A 20061-nucleotide genomic window follows, 5' to 3' on the forward strand; every position below is an offset into this window, starting at 1 on the left:
TCTTTTTTTTTATGACATGATTATGGATGAATAGTATTCCATTGTGTATATAGACCACATTGTCTTTGTCCATTCATCCTTTTATGGACACATTGGTGGTTTCCATGTCTTGGCTATTATGAATAATGCTGCTATGAACACGGGAGTGCAGAAATCTCTTTGGGATAATGATTTTGTTTCCTTTGGAGAAATACCTAGAACTAGGATTGCTGGCCATATGGTAGTTATAGTTTTCATTTCTTGAGGAACCTCTATACTGTTTTTCATTGTGGCTGCACCAATTTACTTTCCCACCAACAGTGCACACTGTTCTTCATTGTTCTTGGCAGGAGAGAGCCAGGAGCTGCCTGCCATTCCTGGTGAGTCAGTTGGCCAACATGGAGCATTCGTTTCATCATATTCTCCTGCTGGAGATTAAGAGCATCACTGATGCTTTCTCCTCCATCCTGGGGCCTCAGAGCAGAGATATCTTCCGCATGAGCAACAGCTTCACCACCATTGCCAAGCTCCTTACCCAACAACTGGAAACTGCCAAGGCCAGAAGCAGCAGGTGAGCAGCAGTCCCTGTGTACCTCAGGGACGTGGCATAAACCCACAGAGGTGTAGCACAGCCAGTTAGTGACTCAACTTCCCAAAGAAAACCAAAACCACTATCTCAGTGCAGAGTAACTTCTGAATAAATCATGGCATTTGCCAGAATTTTTTCTAAATCTGTGAAAACCAGAATGTAACAAAAAAAATTCTAAAAAGTGCACAAAATGTGGCAAAGGAATAAGAATGTAATACAAATAATGCTTGTATCTCTTTCTTAAGTCAAGAAGCATTTAGTAATTGCTTACTCTTACCAGGAACTCTGCTAGAAGCTAGACATAGCGAGATAAAACATATTCCTTGTCCCCAAAGAGCTCACTATCTAGTAGAGGAAATAAATATTTAAGTGGGTAATTAGAGAACAGCGGGAAGGTCATGCTTAATCAAGATGCGGTCAAGGAGTATGGGGACACACAGATAGGGATATCTACTTCTGCATGGCATGAAGAGGAATAGGAAGCTTAGATCAGGGAAGGCTTCCCAGAAGAGATGATATTTTGAACCAAGTCCTAAAAGATGACCAGACTGTACCAGGCTATCTTTTGGGCAGCATGTGAAAGAGCACACTTTCTAGAAACAGAAGTCATTTTGTATGGGTAGGGCGTGTGTTAGAAGGAGAGCAACATTAAATAATGCCAATGAAGTGGTAGGCAAGGACCACATGATGGTGGGCTTGACACCTTCCTAAGGAGTTTGAATTTTACTCTGTAGGCTATGAAGAATCATTGTGGGGTTTTGTACAGGGCAGGATATTGTCAGACCCATGTTTCAGGAAGCTCACTCTGATTCCGGTGAAGAGAATGTCTCAGGAAGAGGAAGACTGAAATCAAGTTCAGTGAGGGAAGGACGGAAGAGTGTCCATGGGTATTAGCCATAAAGAAATTATTGAAAATTGTGGTGAATGAACCACTAGTGGTATGGGTGGAAAGAAAACAGAATACTTGGGGTTGAAGGGAGAGAGTGGATAAAATGTATCAAGCTGGCCAAAGTTTATGAAAAAAGTTCTTGGAAAAAAAAAGATCATGTAAGATTAAGGGAGGGTTGTATTTTATTTAGCTATATTTTGAATAGGGAAGCACTTGGAAAGTTTTATAACACTTAGAAGTTAAAAAAAATGGCTTCCAAGATGTACTCTCATTTGGTCCTCATAATCGCCCCTCAAGGTAAGAAAGGCAGATATCATCATTCCTATTTTACAAAAGAAAAAATACTTCTATTTTTGAGGTGAGAGGTGAGTTAAATGTCTTCCCAAGGTTAAACAGTGACTAGGTGATAGGATATGGACTCAGACCTTATCTTCACACCATGCACTGGAGGATATTCAGTTCTAGAGAAGGAGAAGGGCCCATTTGAGACCAGTGTCAAATTTTTTGAGTTTTGGGGATATCAAATGATGCATACCATTTCCAGTGTGAATTAAAGATTCCAAAAATGTAAGAAGCCATCTTGACAAAATAGTGAGCATTTAATCATCAGGGTCCACTTTCTGTATAGTCTGGCTCAGAGTCTGGAGGTTCCAAGAGATATAAAACACCATCCCTGCCCTCAGTGGATTCGCAGTCAGGTATGTGAAGGGACTTTGGTAGAAGTGCATGAGAGATGTACTGACCAACAGCCAGGAAATTACAGAATGTTTTACAGAGAAGGTGAAATTTAAGCTCATCCCATATTTATTGAGTAGCTTCATGGGCCAGGCATTTCTCTAGGTACTAGATTAAGTTGCACAGGATGAATGAGAGTTCTTCAGATAAGGGCAGAAAGGAGACTTCAAAACACAGAGCATAGCATGTGCAAAGTTACAGGGGCTTGAGTGTGTGACCCAAACTAAGGAAAAGCGGTTGGTTCATTGTGGTTGGAGCCAGTAGATCAGGGCGGGGTGGGAGAGTAAGCTGCAATGTTAGGTCAGAGGCTTTTATATGTGGTGTCAGGAAGTGAGGGGCTCGTCCCGTAAGCAATATGGAGGCTTGGAAAGATTTTAATCCGGGGCATGATCACAGTTCCTAGCAGAGTAATTAGCAGGTAGGCGCTCGAGAAATGTTTCTTCACTGAAGGACCAGGTAGATGAGGAAGTGGCTAAGGATGTGGAGCACTGACTGGATTTGGCCGGAGCAGCAGGATGGCAAGAGAGTGACCAGGATGGTATCACTGGAACCTCAATAAACAGGCTCTTTCAGCAGTGAGGGAGGCCTGAACTAAACCAGTAGTGGAGGACCTAAGAAGTCAAGGAATATGATTATAATGAGGAGAGCACAGAATTATGAGGAACTGATTACCAATGGGAGGTAGGGTGAGGAGAAGGGGAGGATTGTGGATAAAACCCGGAGACACCTAGTTTGAGTGACTGCATAGTCATGGAAGATGATGCTAATAACCATGAAAAGAGGGACAGGAGGGGAGCCCAAATGGCACGATCTCTTAGTCCACTATACGCAGAGAATATTATCTGGCCAATAGGGTCATCAAAGTCAACAATAGCTATTCATCCAAAGAAGACTACTTGCAAGGGCGCTTTTGCTCTCAACACCATAGTTGGATCTATTGTTGGCTGCTTCCATATAGAAATGCCTACAAACTAGGGTTTCTAATTTTGGTACTATTGAAATTTAGGCTCATTAATCCTTGGTTATAGGGCTGACCTGTGCCTTGTGGAATATTTGCCAGCATCCCTGGACTCTACCCAGTAGATGCTGGTAGCAGTCCTCCCCCTCAGTTGTGGCAACCAAAAATGTATCCAGACATTGCTAAATGTCCCCTGAGAGAGAAAAATCACTTACAGTTGAGAACTACTCCTATATACATACTCTGTCCAAAATGGTATTTTTACAGACCCATGACCTGCTTAGCAACAGCCTAAACACAGCGGTATCCAAGGAATCCAAGGCCAGCATCATGAAGGGGTGATTTGTCATTTGTATGCAAGCACAAAGTCACTGTTGGCCGATTTTCATGATGATGTGGTTTTAGAAATTTGGTTTAGAGCCCCTACAGCAGGTGTTTGGGGGAGCCATTTTGTATTCTGTGCACAGCCAGCCTGCTTATTTCTTCTTCCAGTGATGAGCGACATGTGTATCAGGTGTGAAGGCTTAGGCACCTGTTCTGGCCCGTGTTCTACACGCTCTCTCTTGCCTCTACAAACCAAAGTTGCAAGAGGCCGGTTGGCATCTGCAAGAGTAAGTGTGTGAAAAATATTTACATAAAGGAAAAACATGTTACAAAAGGGTGTTACCCTGGGCATTCTAACAAGAAAATTGATCTTTAATGAGTAGGCCCAACCCAGTTAGCAATAAACAATTTCCCCATGAAAAGAAGAATTTAGGAGATATGTACATAGGAGGAAAAAATAAGATTTTACTATTAAAACATGAAAATTACACGTAAATGTAAAGAAATAAAAATGTCACCACTCACCTCACGTGCCACCACCACCATCCCCACTACCTCAACCTTTCTCAATTCAAAATACTCACTCTGCCAGTGTTCAACACTCACTGTCAATCTCCTTCTAATCGATTGTAATTATTCAGTGGGAACCTCAGAACGCTGGTGTGGACAGCCAGCCTTTTGTATTAGCCGCTCATCCTCTCTGGGACGGTTGCTAAGGCTTCTCTCCCAACATCTTTTTCCCCGAATAGCTTTCATTGTGACCACTTAGCTTCAGTAATTTTAATCTGCGTCCCCCAAAGAAGGAAGGTCTACACTTTTGTCTAAAGCACCCAGCAAAGTGTGATCCTTACAATTAAAGGGGAAATGAATAAGTGAAGAGAGTTTGAAAGAAAATTAAAGATGATAAAATTCAAAACAGATGTCATCTACTTTAGAAATCGGACACTTAGCCCAGCAGGCCCGATTTTAGACTTCAGGCCAAAAATACAAGATTCTCAGAAGAAAAACAATTAGCATCCTAGAGAGAGTGAAAACTGAAGCAGACGGGAGCCTTCTTTGTGCCAAGTCATTCGGAGTTAATTGGGTGAGCTCTGTTAGATGCACCAGGTAACACACTTGCGCTTTTCTTGTTCCTGTGTTTTAGAAAGAACATTTATATCTAAACAATAAACCACCAGGAGCTAAATAACAGGACAGCCAAGCAAAGCATTTAGATTTTGAAACTAATTCTGGGGAAGCAAAATGAGGTAACGGCAATTATGGATTAAAAAGGAAGGTGACAAGATAAGGGAAAAGATTATACCTTTCAGAATTGTGGGAGCCCTAAGTAGCCTTTTAGGCGGCCATTCACCGTTAACCCATATGCCAGCCAGGACCCAGGGGAATCTGCAGAAGGAGAGGGTGGGCTCCGGGCTCCTGTGTGCTGGCTGGGCAGTCAAGTGGTCATTCGACTAGAAGACCCCTTTGCCCAGGGCATGTGGTCCCAGGGAGACGGCTCTAATCAGGCACCATCAGATTTGGGGACAGTTTGTCACAGGTCGTCTTAGTAGGTGGTTAGGCTCAGGCCCCAGTTGGGGATGGAAACTTTGAGGGAATTGTGAAAAGAAACAGGAGTTGTGTGGGGGGGTCAATAAGAGAAATGAGAAAAGACAGGATGAAAGGCTGGCGTTGGGAAAAGGCCTAGGGAAAACAGAGGTGAAGGAGGAAGGACACCCGCACACAGCCCCCAATCCCAGGCCTGGGTGGGGTGTTTGCCTGTGTCAGGGGGTTTACAATTCCCTCCAATCCAGCTTTCAAACCCTAGCAAAAGCCATCAAGTCATGGGGGAAAAAAGTTGCTTATAAGAAAAGTTTTAACACAAAGCATGTGCTTAAAGCTTTCCCAACCCTCTGGCGTGGTTAAGTGGGTGGTAGGTTCTTTTGTTGCTTTGGTGGTAGTGGTGGCAGTAGTGGTGAGATTTTGTGTTTATTCTTTGTTTTTAAGAATCAAGCCTGGGGGTGGAGAGGAGGGGGAATGAACGGTAAATTATGGTCAAAACAAAATGGGTAGGTATAAGTCTGATTTTGGTATAAATGGAAAGAGATGACACAATGGAGGGTAGGCAACAAAACAACAGTGTGTCAGGGAGAATGAAGGGAAAACAGAATAAGGAGATGGATGTTCGTAAGGAATGACTCCAGGGAATCTATCCTTCTTGGAGTGGCCCCAGAGTTTTGGTTTATCCTAAATTTCATGCAATAAACATCAAAGAAATGGATTATAGGGGAGAAACAGGGATCTGAGTCGACATATGGCCCTAATGTGTAGCCAAGCAACATGGCCTGCAAAGACCCTTCCCAAACTGTGAGACCTTTTGCCACCTGTGTTCCAGAGTTCCCATCTTGATACCCTGGGATCACATCAGAACCTACCCCTGGTGTACTACACAGTCCCTGAAGGCATAGCCCAAGAGGTTGAGAGTGATGGCTTTTTCCTGGGTCCACAACAGAAATTGCAGGGGGCCAAGTTCTTTACGACTTTGCAAGACAGGCTGTTGCCTGTAGGTCTGACCGTGCCTTTAACTAGCTCCTACCACATGATAGATTTTGTGCCAAGCGCTTTCGACTACATTATATTGTTTAATCCTGACAACAATCAAGTCTTTCAATATGTATTAAGACTACAGGGCCTTCACATTAAAGTGTAGTGAAGTAAACCTTGTGGGAAGGTGAGAATAAAGGAGCATTCTCTATCTATCCTTACTCCCCTCTACATCCATGGTAGTTCTTGTAGGGGCAATAGTGCAAATGCCCAGACATCGGCTCCTAGAATTTCCTGTCATTTCTTCCTTTGGTCTAGTCCAGTAGCTTTTACAGTGCTCACAGTACTTCATGGATAATTCAAAGAATGTTAAAGGAATGTCAAGGGTGACTTTTGCCTATTCCTCCCCAAAGCGTTACCTCCCTAACCTTTATCATTATCTTCTAAAATGCCCTCTTCTTCCCTCTTTTCCCTTTGAAAGCTTCCCTTCTATAAGACTCCATTTTGGTACCACTTCCCAAAGATGGGTGTTCCCCATCCATCCCTGCCCACTGTGACCTTCTCTCCTCTGAGCCACCACAGTTCATACTGCCATTCCACTCCTCTGTACCCACAGTCCTGCCCTGAAGTGTTAGCTATCTTTCTGTGGGCCCCTCTTGTCTCCCCCAAACTTGAGAGAGCTAATATTCACAGCCTGTGCTCTGTGGAAGGAAAATAGAGTCTTAAAATGCTTATAAGAGTTCCCACTTCTTTTAGGCAAGACATGTTTATACAAAGAGAAATTGATTCTTTGAGAGCAACTGTTGGCTCAGGGAATATGAGGAGGTTCAGGATCATAATTAAAAACATGTGATATTCTGGTCAGCATGGCCCCCTGCTTAGGAAAAGCTGTATGTAATTTTGCCCCACCAAGGTAACCAGAGTTTTAATAAAAAACAAGTATATCTTTTCAATCTAGAGAGTTCTACGCTGGTCATTGTTTAGAAAGTGAATTGTAACAGCTATTTGTGGCAGTAGCTGTGGCTGTTGTCACTCCATGCATAAGGAAGGGCGGGCTTTGGGTTTTTTCCCCTCTTCTTACTAAGGAGATGAAGTCTGACATGTGGTACCATTTATGCTCCATGTGTTGTTCATTTACTCCACCATTTGTCCTTCCTTAAAGCAGCATTTATGGTGATGTGAAGGTCTGTAAAGGTATTTCAGGAATTCGTTTATCAGCAAGAGATGTAGGTGGGAGACATCATCATCAGCTTCCGAGACAATGAAGCAAGCCCAGGGAGTGTGAGACCCCAGAGGGGCTGGCTCTGCGAGTGTGGACAAAGAGCAGTGGAGGTGGGAGATAGGGCAGCCCTGCCAAGGAGCGTGAGCCGTGCAATTGCAGCTTAGCCAGGGGATCCAGGCTCCCGGCCTGTAACACAGAAGTGTTTAAAAACCCAAGACACACCAAAAAAGAAAAGACCTTTTCATCAAGATCCTATGGCTTGGCTTCCTATTGGAAACAAGACAGGAAACACCAAAGCTTTATCCTGGAGAAAAGGAAGAGGTGCGCTTGTGGAAGAAGAGGTGAGAGGGACTTGACCCTTTATAGCCTCTTGCAGGAGAGGTAACACTCCCCGGTTCCTTTTTGGAATCAACCATAATTGAGCTCTGAGTTTGCTATTTGCATGACATTTCCTGAGTTTTGAACACCTTTTCAGTTTTGGTTAAAGAGGATGCCAAAATTCATTTTTCAGATCCCTGTGAACGGTTGTTCAATGATATATGTCAACTCTATTGGTGTCTGTTCCCCTAGGATGTTACTCAGAGATATGAGGGTACAATGATTCTTGTAGTTCACTGCATTATCACCAACGCCATTATCTGTATTACTTATTCCTGGGGTAGATTCAGATGCAACCTGAACCAAACACCTAAAGAGAGGCAGTCGGAAAGCGATGTGACGTGGGTGTGCTCTGGAGGCAGGCACTTCATGCTGGGTTTACTTGTCGACCTTCAGTACGTAACTGAACTTCTCTGTGCCTAAGCCTCTCCGTTTGTAAATGGGGATAGTAACAGGACTTGCCCCGCTGGCTGATGTAAGAAGTAATACATGTAGCGAACTTGAACGGTGAGTAGCTCGTGCATAGAAAGCCCTCAGTAAGTATTAAGTATTAGTACTCTGTTCCAGGTGGGCATGCTAGTAGGTGCTTTCACTTAGCATGTCCATTATACCAGAGCTACTGAAAGCATAGCTTGTGAACCAACACCAGTCTGCAAACTATTTCTTACTGGCCTGTGACAAGGTTATTATAGGGATTGTGAAAATAAGAGTTTAGAACTCTTATAGCAATTTGACATGGCTGCAACATCAGATGAGTGATCAGTGGGCTTATACTCTTGTCTTTGTTCTATTCATTTTATTTCTCTGGTAATTTATTTTTATTGTATTTCACAAAAATATTGGTCTGTGACATACGAAAATTAAAAAAAATCAAACAGCTGGTTCTGTACCACCCGTAGATTGAGAAGCATTGCACTAGATCCTCAACGCTGCTGAACCCAGGCAAAGCTCAGAACGCTCTTTAGTAACTAATATTTTGCTCTCCAAACGTTCCTTTGGGACCTAAAGAAAGAGATTTAATAAACGAGAGAGAATGACCACAACACTTCGGCCGTGACTGAGAGCAGCTGTTGTGGGAGAAGCAGTCGTTGATGGTGTTCAGGTTCACCATCAGGCAGAAGGTAGGCTTTATATTAGGCTGAAGGCTGTTGGCTAGACTTGCTACAGGCAAATGCTGACTTCTGGGCTGACAGGGAGTGAACTACAGCATTTTATGTAGTGTTGTATCCCCCGCTCAGTCATTGGTGTGTTTTGACTGACTATATCTCCCCATTTCTAGGTAGCTCTATGTGTCAACCAATTAAAAATGAGGTAAGAGATCATACTTGAGGTGGAAACTATGAGAGGGTGTACCAAAAAGGAAAACTTAGCCATTTTTCTGTCCTTCCAGCGTCAAAAGCTGGCAAGGGACAGTGTCTCCACTTTTTTCCTCTCCAGGCCCCGTGATTGCATTTTCGTGGTGGGTACCCTCACTAACCCCACTCCCCACTCACGTCCCCAGACAGTAATATTAGCCTGGAAAAAGAGGAGCATGTTGTTTTTATAGTTCTTACCCCTGATTTAAAGTGTTCTTTTTTAAAAAATTTTTTTATTATGTCAGTCACCATACAGTACATCCTTAGTTTTTGATGTAGTGTTCCATGATTCATTGTTGCGTGTAACACCCAGTGCTCCGTGTAATACGTGCCCTCCTTACTACCCTTCCCTGGGCTAGCCCATCCCCCAGCCCCTCCCCTCTGACACCCTCAGTTTGTTTCCCAGAGTCCATAGTCTCTCGTGGTTCGTCTCCGCACTCTGTCCTAATGACATCACTACTTTACATCTTCATACTCCTCGATAGTTTACCAAGCGCTTTTCTAATGACATCACTACTTTACATCTTCATACTCCTTGATAGTTTACAAAGCGCTTTTGCAACTTGTGCCACATCCAGGTGACAATCTGCTGCGATCCAGCAGCCTTCTGTTAAGGCTGCTGCTCACCTGGCCTGCCCACTCGCGTCTCAGGAATCCTAAGTAAAGACTCGGGGCACATCTGGACCACCGGTCAATGGCAAAACTGACAAGGTGCCTTTACCTCGGAGTCGATAAAGACCTCCAGTGGCTTGCGGATGACAAAGCTACGAGATGGGGAGCACACACAGTTTACCACGCGCCAACTCCAAGTAATGCACGGATTGTCTCACCTCACTGCAGAATCAGTGAAACCCGTCGCAGCCTTTTCAAGGGGAATGCCGGGGGCCTGGTCTGATTCAGATTCCGTTCTTCCATGGTCTGAGCCATGTGCTTCTCAAACTTGAATGTGCCAGGGGGGCACTTGGGGATTGCGTTAAAATGCACATTCTGATTTGGTCGGTCCGGGGTGGATCTTGAACTTCTGCCTCTCCACAACTTGCAAGGTGATACTGATACTGCTGGCCCCGTGAGTGCACTTTGAGGGCCGGGGCTTTGCACTTTTTGCTCGTCCTTTCTCCATATCCCGTTCTCTCTCATGCCGGCTGAATGAAAGCAAGCAAATGACTGAGCATCTGTGTTAGAGCGGTCACTTCCTCGTATCAGGGCTTTTAACTTTTATTCTGATTGCAGGGAATTCTTTTTATTTACAATTGCTCAGAATTTATGCTTACAGTACAGAGTTGTTGTTGTTGTTTTTAACGAACTATTTGTGCATGCTGGTATCAAGGGTCACTATCCACACTCTTGAGGATGCTGCGGGGGCGAGAGCATCGTATAGTCCCCCAGGCTCTGAGCAAGAGAAGCTCATCTTCCAGGTTTGCTATCGCCTACACAAGCTGCCTTCTTTTGGTGTCACGTGTCCGCATGGGGCAGCAGCCACCCACGGCTTTACCATTTGACTTTTCATGCCCATTCTGTATGGGGTACACTGTCAAATCTATTACACGATGCTTTCAGCAATCTGATGATGCTCAATCATTAATCCCATTTTTATATGACAAAAACGAGGCTTAGATTTATAAAGAGATTTACCACATCATGAATAAACAGGAAATTGGAGTCACAGACCTTCCCTGTACGGTTATGTTCGGTTCAGGTCCCCACAACCATCTCTTTTTGAGAACCCTTTAAAAAAAATCTTGTGTGAATGAAATAACTCATAGAGTCGTTTGATTTTAGGCAAAGTTGTTCCAGTGGCATGACTGGTCCCCATACAACTGGGCAGCTACTGGTCCCTGCTCTTGCCCAGGAAGCAGGTCAGAGGCAGACTAGAGCACCAAGACCCAGACTTCTCATTGTCCTTTCCCTTAGTATTTGAGTGTGGCTGTCCCAGCACTATTTACTTATTACAGTCCCAAAACAGATGACAGCACTGTGGGGCTGGGGGATCCACTGTCATTCTGATGATGACTGAGGAGCCAAGAAATTCTGAAGAGGAAGGAACATAGCATCTTAAGAATTTAGGACTCCAATGTGGATTTGATCCATCATGTTCTCCTACTTCTCTCCTAACACGCTTTTGCAGGAGTACACATTCTGGACAGGGGATCATAAGCCAAGATCGTCAAACTTTAATGTTATTATTTTTTTTTACTTAAGGAGCCGGGAAGAGAGGCTGCCAGTCTCTCCACCCCTGCCAGCTTCGTAGTCTCATCTTCAGGCTTAGTGAGAGCAGTGAGCTAGCTGCCCAAGGGCTAATTTGTTTCCGAGGGGAGTCCTGCTCACACAAGAGGGAGGTAATTAAGCCTCCCCCTGAGCATCCCTAGAGGTACTTTTAAAAACTTTACTTTGGCAACAAGACCAGAAACTGTTCAGACTGGAAATCATCTGAGCCTCTTAAATGTGGCGTGTTGAGTTAAAGCCAAATTAATATTTAGGAGATTATAGAACGCTGACAAAGATTTCTGCAAAATTGCCTCTGGAGTTAAAAGTGACAAATGGAAGAGAAATACCAACCCCCTGCATGAGCCCAGCCCACCGGCCCCCACCCCTACCCCCCACAAGTAAACACACACAGGACCAATGTCTCCACCAGTGCTTCTGCATTTGTGAGGCATGTCCTTGCTCTCCAAGGAAAAGAGAGTTTATCTCCAGAAAACATTTTGGCTCTGAACAAATGCTCTCCTGTCTTTTTATTTTTTATTTTTTTATTTATATATTTTTTTAGTTTTTTATTATGATATGTTAGTGACCATACAGTACATCCTTAGTTTTTGATGTAGTGTTCCATGATTCATTGTTTGCATATAACGCCTAGTGCTCCATGCAATACGTGCCTTCCTTAATACCCATCACTGGCCTATCCCAATCCCCCCACCCCCTAAGCCCTCAGTTTGTTTCCCAGAGTCCATAGTCTCTCGTGGTTCATTCCCCCTTCTGTTTACACCCCCTTCATTCTTCCCTTCCTTCTCCTACCAATCTTCCTATTTCTTATGTTCCATAGATGAGTGAAACCATAATGATAGTTGTCTTTCTCTGCTTGGCTTATTTCACTTAACATAATCTCCTCCAGTCCCGTCCATGTTGCTGCAAATGTTGGGTAATCATTCTTTCTGATGGCTGAGTAATATTCCATTGTATATATGGACCACATCTTCCTAATCCAGTCATCTGTTGAAGGGCATCTCGGCTCTTTCCACAATTTAGCTATTGTGGATAATGCTGCTATGAACATTGGGGTGCATATGGCCCTTCTCTTCACTACATCTGTATCTTTGGGGTAAATACCCAGTAGTGGAATTGCTGGGTCATAGGATAGCTCTATTTTAACTTTTTGAGGGACCTCCACACTGTTTTCGAAAGTGGCTGTACTAACTTGCATTCCCACCAACAGTGTAAGAGGGTTCCCCTTTCTCCACATCCTCTCCAACATTTGTTGTTTCTTGCCCTGTCCATTTTTGCCATTCTAACTGGCGTAAGGTGGTCTCTCCAAAGGCAGGAGAAACAAAAGAAAAAATGAACTTGTGGGACTTCATCAAGATAGAAACCTTCTGCATAGCAAAGGAAACAGTCAAAAAAACTAAGAGGCAGGGGTGCCTGGGTAGCAGAGTCGTTAAACGTCTGCCTTCGGCTCCGGGCGTGATCCTGGTGTTATGGGATCGAGCCCCACATCGGGCTCCTCCGCTGGGAGCCTGCTTCTTCCTCTTCCACTCCCCCTACTTGTGTTCCGTATCTGGCTGGCTGTCTCTCTGTCAAATAAATAAATAATCTTAAAAAAAACAAAAACAAAAACAAAAACAAAAAAAACTAAGAGGCAGCCCACGGAATGGGAGAAGATACTTGCAAATGACACTACAGATAAAAGGCTGGTATCCAAGATCCATAAAGAACTTCTCAAACTCAATACATGAGAAACAAATAATCAAATCAAAAAATGGGCAGAAGGTATGAACAGGCAGTTTTCCAATGAAGACATAGAAATGGCTAACAGACACATGAAAAAATGTTCAAAATCATTAGCCACCAGGGAAATTCAAATCTCCTGTCTTTTTAGACCAAATTTAAAAACTAGGAGAAGAGAAGGAACATGAGTGTTTATTATAAACTCAAACTTCTCTCTACCATTTCCTGACCTTCCAACCTAAACGTGGAACCAAAATGTGTCCTAACTCCCTGTCAGCAAAATTCTGCAACAAAACCCAGGTGGATCAATAACCAGTGACAGAAAGTTCTCTTTGGTCCATCTTGAGGCTCTAGCTGCCTTGGTGACTCTTCATTACCACCCCTGTCCCCTGACTTCCGTGTTAACAAGTCTCCAAATCATAAGAACAAGGAAGATTGTGTCATTTAAGAGAAAGTCTTTGTGGTGAGAATTCTGCTTATCAGTAATACTCATCAACCTCATATGTAGAGATCACTTCTCTGGCCCGGATATTTTATTGTCATTTCTTCACTCTTCTTATTTGGCTTTTGGTAAATCCCTCATTTTACTCCTTCTCTTACTCCCTGCTTCCCTACATTTGATTTTTACCAAATGACACCCTTTACCCCCTATAGGCAAAGAGGGGGTAGAAAAGGAACCCTTGTGTACTGTTGTAGGAATGCAAACTGGTGCAGCCACTGTAGAAAATAGTTTGGAGTTTCCTCAAAAAATTAAAAACAAAACCACCATGTGATCCAGTAGTTTCACTATTGGGTATTTGCCCAAAGATTAAGAAAACATGGATCCAAAGATACGTGCACCCCTATGTTTATTGCAGCATTATTTATAATAACCAAATTATGGAAGCAGCCCAAGTACCCATCCATAAATGAGTAGATAGAGAAGATATAAATACATATATATATAATAGAATATTACTCACTTCAAGTTTTTGAACTTTATTTCAGAAATTTCTATAGCTGGAATTATTAAAACTTAAAAATTACCCAATATGCATATATCAGATATTGAGCATTATGCAGATTTTTAAATATGAAAACATGACTTTTTAGAGGAAGACTTTCTCACAAATTCACTAGTTTTTTTTTTCTTCCTACATAAAGCTCTGGGTTACATTTTCTTCCAAAAAACTTCAAATTTCATGTGATTATAATAAGTCTTCCTGGATAATTTTATTGGATCAGTTTCTGGCTTTTTAAAAAATATATATATATATATATTTTCTACTTACAGAGATCTTTATTTTATTTTTTGTACTCTTTATATCAATTTCCCTATCTATATAATAGGGAAGACAACTGTGCTTAACTCATAGTGTTGTTGCAAAGATGAGATGACAGAATCGGTGTGAAGCACTGCTCCTAACAGATAACACACTGCTCAACAGACGTTAGATTCTATTATTAGTATTATTATTATAATTTATAGCATTTATATTATTATCATTATTATTATTATTCCTTTGGAAACTTCATCAGCCCTGTCTTATATTAATATATAGAGAACACATCAGTGGTCTAGACACAGGCAGACCAATATTCCATATCCTGGAGGGAAATAATGTCCCCTGGAGAATGCCATGGCATCAGACTTTAGGAGAGGACACTCAGTTCCCTTTCCCTGCTCCTGTCTCTAGTTACTGGGTGTTGGCTATGAAGCCATGGACTGAGTGAGTCAGACCTCTAGTAGCTGGAAGAATGTCTTCTTTAATTCTCAGATTGCCTTGTAACATCCCTCAGAGGGGACTTCGGGCAAGAGAAAAGTTATGGTTTATCCCTACACATCCACTGACCCTAAGAGGGGCAAGTCAGGTAGGTGCCTTTAAGGTAGGGTTGCCTGATAAAATACAGGATACTCACCAAAATTTGAATTTCGGATCAACAAGAAATAATTTTTTTAGTATAAGTATACCCCCAGTGGGATATATTCTATTATTAGTATAATAATAAAAGTGTATTATACTATACTGATTATACTAAAAAATTATTTGTTCTTGATCTGAAATTCAACTAGGTGTCCTGTACCTCTATTTGTTAAATCTGGCAACCCTATTCTGGGGTAAATCCCTGCTGCTCCGTGGGCAGGGACCTGTACTGTTTATCTTTGTTTTCTTGTATCTGGCACAGTGCTTGACACACACAGGTACCTGAAGTGTTTGTGGAATAAATGAACTCAGACACTCTCTGTGCCTACTCCCTGTGCCCTGCCCGAACCCTCCTGAGTTCTACCACATGCCCGTGAGGCGCCAGTGCCTTTGGAGAAATGTCTGCTCATGTCTTCTGCCTATTTTTTATTGGAGTATTTGGTTTTGGGGTGTTGAGTTGTACAAGTTCTTTATATGTTTTGGATACTAACCCTTTACTGGATATGTCATTTATAAATATCTTCTCCAATTCAGCAGGTTGCCTTTTAGTTTTGTTGATTGTTTCTTTGGCTGTGCAGCAGCTTTTTATTTTGATGTAGTCCCAATAGTTTATTTTTGTTTTTGTTTCTCTTGCCTGAGGAGACCCATCTAGAAAAATATTGCTATGGCTGATATGAGAGAAAATACTGCCTGTGCTATCTTCTAGGGCTTTTATGGTTTTAGGTCTCATGTTTAAGTCTTTAATTCATTTTGAGTTTATTGTGTATGATGTGAGAAAGTGGTCCAGATTCATTCTTTTGCATGTGGCTGTCCAGTTTGTTCAAGAGACTTTCCTATTGCATCTTCTTCCTCCTCTGTCAAAGATTAATTGACCATATAATTGTGGGTTTCCTTCTGGGCTCTATTCTGTTCCTTTGATCTATCTATCTATTTTTGCATCAATATCATGCCGTTTTGATTACTACAGCTTTGCTGTATATCTTGAAAACTGGGATTGTGATACCACCAGTTTTGTTATTTTTCAAGATTGCTTCGACTGCTCCAGGTCTTTTGTGGTTCCATACCAATTTTAGGATTATTTGTTCTAGTTCTGTGAAAAATGCTATTGATATTTTGGTAGTGATGGCATTAAATCTGTAGATTGCTTTGGGTAGTATGGATATCTTAACAATATTTATTCTTCCAATCCATGAGTATGGAATATCTTTCCATTTATTTTTGTCATCTTCAATTTGCTTCATCAGTGTTTCATAGTTTTCAGCGTACAGGTCTTTCACCTTCTTGGCTTAGTTTATTCCTACATATTATATTGTTTTGTGTAATTGTAAATGGGATTGTTTTCTTACTTTCTCTTTCTTCTACTTCATTATTGTTGTATAGAAAAGCAACTGATTTCTGTATATTGATTTTGTATCCTATGACTTTATTGAATTCATTTATCAGTACTAATAGGGTTTTTTTGATGGCATTGTTAGACTTTTTTATATATAGTATCATGTCATCTGCAAATGGTGAATGCTTTACTTCTTCTTTACCAATTTGGATACCTTTTATTTCTTTTTCTTGTCTGATTGCTGTGGCTGGAACTTCCAGTACTATGTTGAATAAAAGTAATGGGAGTGGACCATCCTTGTCTTATTCCTGATCCTAGGGGAAAAGCTCTCAGTGTTTTACCATTGAGTGTGATGTTTGCTGTGGTTTTTTCATATATGGCCTCTATTATGTTGAGGTATATTCCCTCTAAACCTACTTTGTGAAGGGTTTTTATCATGCACAGTTGTTATATTTTGTCAAATGTCTTTTCTGTATCTATTTAAATAATTGTATAGTTTTTATTCTTTCTCATGATGATGTGAGTATCACATTGATTGATTTCTGAATATTGAACCACCCTTGCATCCCATGAATAAATACCATTTGATCATGGTGCATGATTTTATTAATATATTATTGGATTCAGCTTCCTAGTATTTTGTTGAGGATTTTTACTTTTGTATTCATCAGAGATAATTGTTGTTCTCTTTTTTTGTAGTGTCTTTATCTGGTTTTGGAATCAGGGTAATGCTGGCATCATAGATTGAATTTGGAAACTTTCCTTGCTTTTCTGTTTTTCTGGAATAGTTTGAGAAGAATAGGTATTAACTCTCTTCAAATGTTTGGTAGAACTACCTTTGAAGCTCTCTGCTCCTGGACTTTTATTTGTTGGGAGTTCTTTGATTACTAATTCAATTTCATTGCTAGTAATGGAACTGCTCACATTTTCTATTTCTCCCTGGCTCAGTTTTGGAAGACTTTATGTTTCTAGGAATTTATCTATTTTTTCTAGGTTGTCCAATTTGTTGGCATAAAGTTTTCATAGTATACTCTTACAATCCTTTGGATTTTTGCGGTATCACTTGTTATTTCTCCTCTTTCATTTTGATTGTAGTTGTCTCTCTCTCTCTCTCCCCATTTCTCTCTCTCTCTCTCTTTATGAGTCTGGCTAAAGGTTTATTAATTTTGTTGGTCCTTTCAAAGAACCAGTCCTGGTTTCATTGATCTGTTCTATTGCTTTTTTCTTCTTTTTTCAGTTTGTATTTCATTTATTTCTACTCTAATCCTTATCCTTTCCTTCCTTCTACTAGTTTTGGGTTTTGTTTGTTCTTCTTTCCTAACTCTTTCAGATGTAAGCTTTAGCTGTTCATTTGAGATGTTTCTTGCTTCTTGAGGTAGGCCTGTATTGCTATAAACTTTCTTCTTGGAACAGCTTTTGCTGCATCCCAAAGATTTTGGACGATTGTGTTTTCATTTTCTTTTCTCTCTGTCTCTCTGTCTCTCTGTCTCTCTCTTTCTCTCTCTCTCTCTCTCTCTATATATATATATATATATATTTTTTTTTTTTTTAATTTTCTTGTTGAATTCTTGTTTGACCCATTCATTGTTTAGGAACATGTTATTTAACCTCCATGTATTTGTGTTTTTCCAGATTTTTCTTACCATTGATTTCTAGTTCCATAGTGTTGTGGTCAGAAAAGATACATGGTATGACTTCAATCTTTTTGAATTTGTTGAGGCTTCTTTTGTAGCCTAATATATGATCTATTCTGGAGGCCGTTCCCTGTGCACTTGAAAAGAATGTGTATTCTGCTGCTTCAGGATGCAATGTTCTGAATATATCTGCTAGATCCTTCTGGTGCAACGTGTCATTCAAAGCCACTGTTTCCTTGTTGATTTTCTATTGGATGACCTGTCCATTGACGTATGTGGAGTGTTAAAGTCCCTTGTTATTATCGTATTACTATCAATGACATCTTTTATGTTTGTTATTAGCTGCTTTTTTTTTTTTTTTTGTATTTGGGTGCTCCCATGTTAGGTGCATAAATATTTACAAGTGTTACATCTTCTTGTTGAACTGTTCCCTATGATTATATAGTGTGCTTTTTGCCTCTTGTTATAGTCTTTGTTTTAAGGTCTATTTTATGTAAGTATTGTTACTCTAGCTTTGTTTCAACTTCTATTTGCATGATAAATGCTTTTTCATTCAATCTGCATATGTCTTTACATGTGAACTAAGTCTCTTCTTGTAGGCAGCATATAGATGGGTCTTATTTCTTTATCCACTCCATCATTCTATGTCTTTTGATTGGGGTGTTTAGTCCATTTATATTTAAAGTAATTATTGATAGGAATGTACTTATTGTCATTTTGTTACTTGTTCTATGGTTGTTTTTGTAGTTTCTTCAGTAATACACTAGGATTCCTTGCTCTTTTTTTTGCATATATGTTACTGATTTTTGATTATATGTTACTGATTTTTGATTTGTGGTTATCATTGGGTTTGTATATACCATCTTATGCATATAGCAGTCTATATTAAGTTGATGGCCCTACAAGTTTGAACTCAATTTTTACTCCTCTATCCGCACGTTTCAGGTATACAGTGTCTAATTTTACACCATTTTATTTTGTGAGTTGCTTGACTGATTTTTATAGACAAAATGAATTTTACTGCTTTTGTGCTTCCTATTTTTCTTACTCCTACTTATGTCTTTTCCTTTCCATGCAAAGATTCCCCTTTAACATTTCTTGTCAGGCTGGTTTAGTGGTCATAAATTCCTTTAACTTTTCTTTGGGAAACTCTTTATCTCTCATTCTTCTTCTTCTTCTTCTTCTTCTTCTTCTTCTTCTTCTTCTTCTTCTTCTTCTTCTTCTTCTTCTTCTTCTTTTTAATTATGTTCAGTTAGCCAGTATATAGTACAACATAATAGTGTTCAACAATTCATTAGTTGAGTATAACACCCAGTGCTCATCACAACACATGCCTTCTTCTAGTCTGAATGATAGCTTTGCTGGATAGAAGAATATTCTCCGTTGCAGATTTTTTTCCTTTCAGCACTTTGAATATATTATGCCACTTTCTTCCAGCCCTCAAAGTTTTGTTGGAAAATCTGCTGATAGGGGCGCCTGGGTGGCTCAGTCATTAAGCATCTGCCTTCAGCTCAGTTCATGATCCCAGGGTCCTGGGATTGAGCCCCGCATCAGGCTCCCTGCTCAGCTGGAAGCCTGCTTCTCCCTCTCCCACTCCCCCTGCTTGTGTTCCCTCTCTTGCTGTCTCTCTCTGTCAAATAAATAAATAAAATCTTAAAAAAGAAAAAATCTGCTGATAGCCTTATAGAGTTTTCCTTGTTTGTAGTGTTTTCTTTCCTCTTGTTGCTTTTAAAATTCTCTTTATCACTACTTTTTTCCATTTAAATTACTATGTGTCTTTGTGTGGAACTCCTTGGGTTGATTTTGTTGGGAGTTCTCTGTGCCTACTTGTTCTGGATTTCTGTTTCCTTCCCCAGATTGGGAAATTTTTGGCTATTATTTCTTCAAATAAAATTTCTGCCCCGTTTTCTTTCTCTTCTCCTTCTGGTATCCCTATAATGTAAATGTTACTATGCTTGATGGTGTTCCAGAGTTCTCTAAGTCTTTTTTCATTTATTATTCTTATTCTTATTATTTCTCCCCTCTCTTCTTCAGCTTGATTTCTTTCTATTACTCTGTCCTCCAGGTTGCTGATCTGTTCTTCTGCTTCTTCTAGTCTACTATTTATCCTCTCTAGTGTATTTTTACTTTCAGTTATTGAGTTCTTCATCTCTGATTGGCTCTTTCTTATGTTTTCCTATCTCTTTGTTAAGAATTTCACTGAAGTCCTCTACTGTTTTCTTTCTTTATGATCATTACTTCAAATTCTCTATCAGGCATATTACTCATCTCTGTTTCATTTAGCTCTCTTGCTGTCACT

General features: G+C 40.7%; 1 protein-coding gene across 5 annotated transcripts in view; it reads left to right on the forward strand.

The window, feature by feature from the left end:
- Positions 1–20061, forward strand: part of VEPH1 (ventricular zone expressed PH domain containing 1) — a 223822-nt gene that overhangs the window by 100651 nt on the left and 103110 nt on the right. For all 5 annotated transcript variants that reach the window (XM_057315872.1, XM_048216092.2, XM_057315874.1 and 2 more), the window contains one exon: positions 330–550. In XM_057315872.1, the coding sequence (XP_057171855.1) occupies positions 330–550 (221 nt within the window). The remainder of the gene's footprint in view (positions 1–329; positions 551–20061) is intronic.

This window comes from Ursus arctos, unplaced genomic scaffold, assembly GCF_023065955.2.
Source record: "Ursus arctos isolate Adak ecotype North America unplaced genomic scaffold, UrsArc2.0 scaffold_20, whole genome shotgun sequence".
Lineage (NCBI taxonomy): Eukaryota > Metazoa > Chordata > Mammalia > Carnivora > Ursidae > Ursus > Ursus arctos.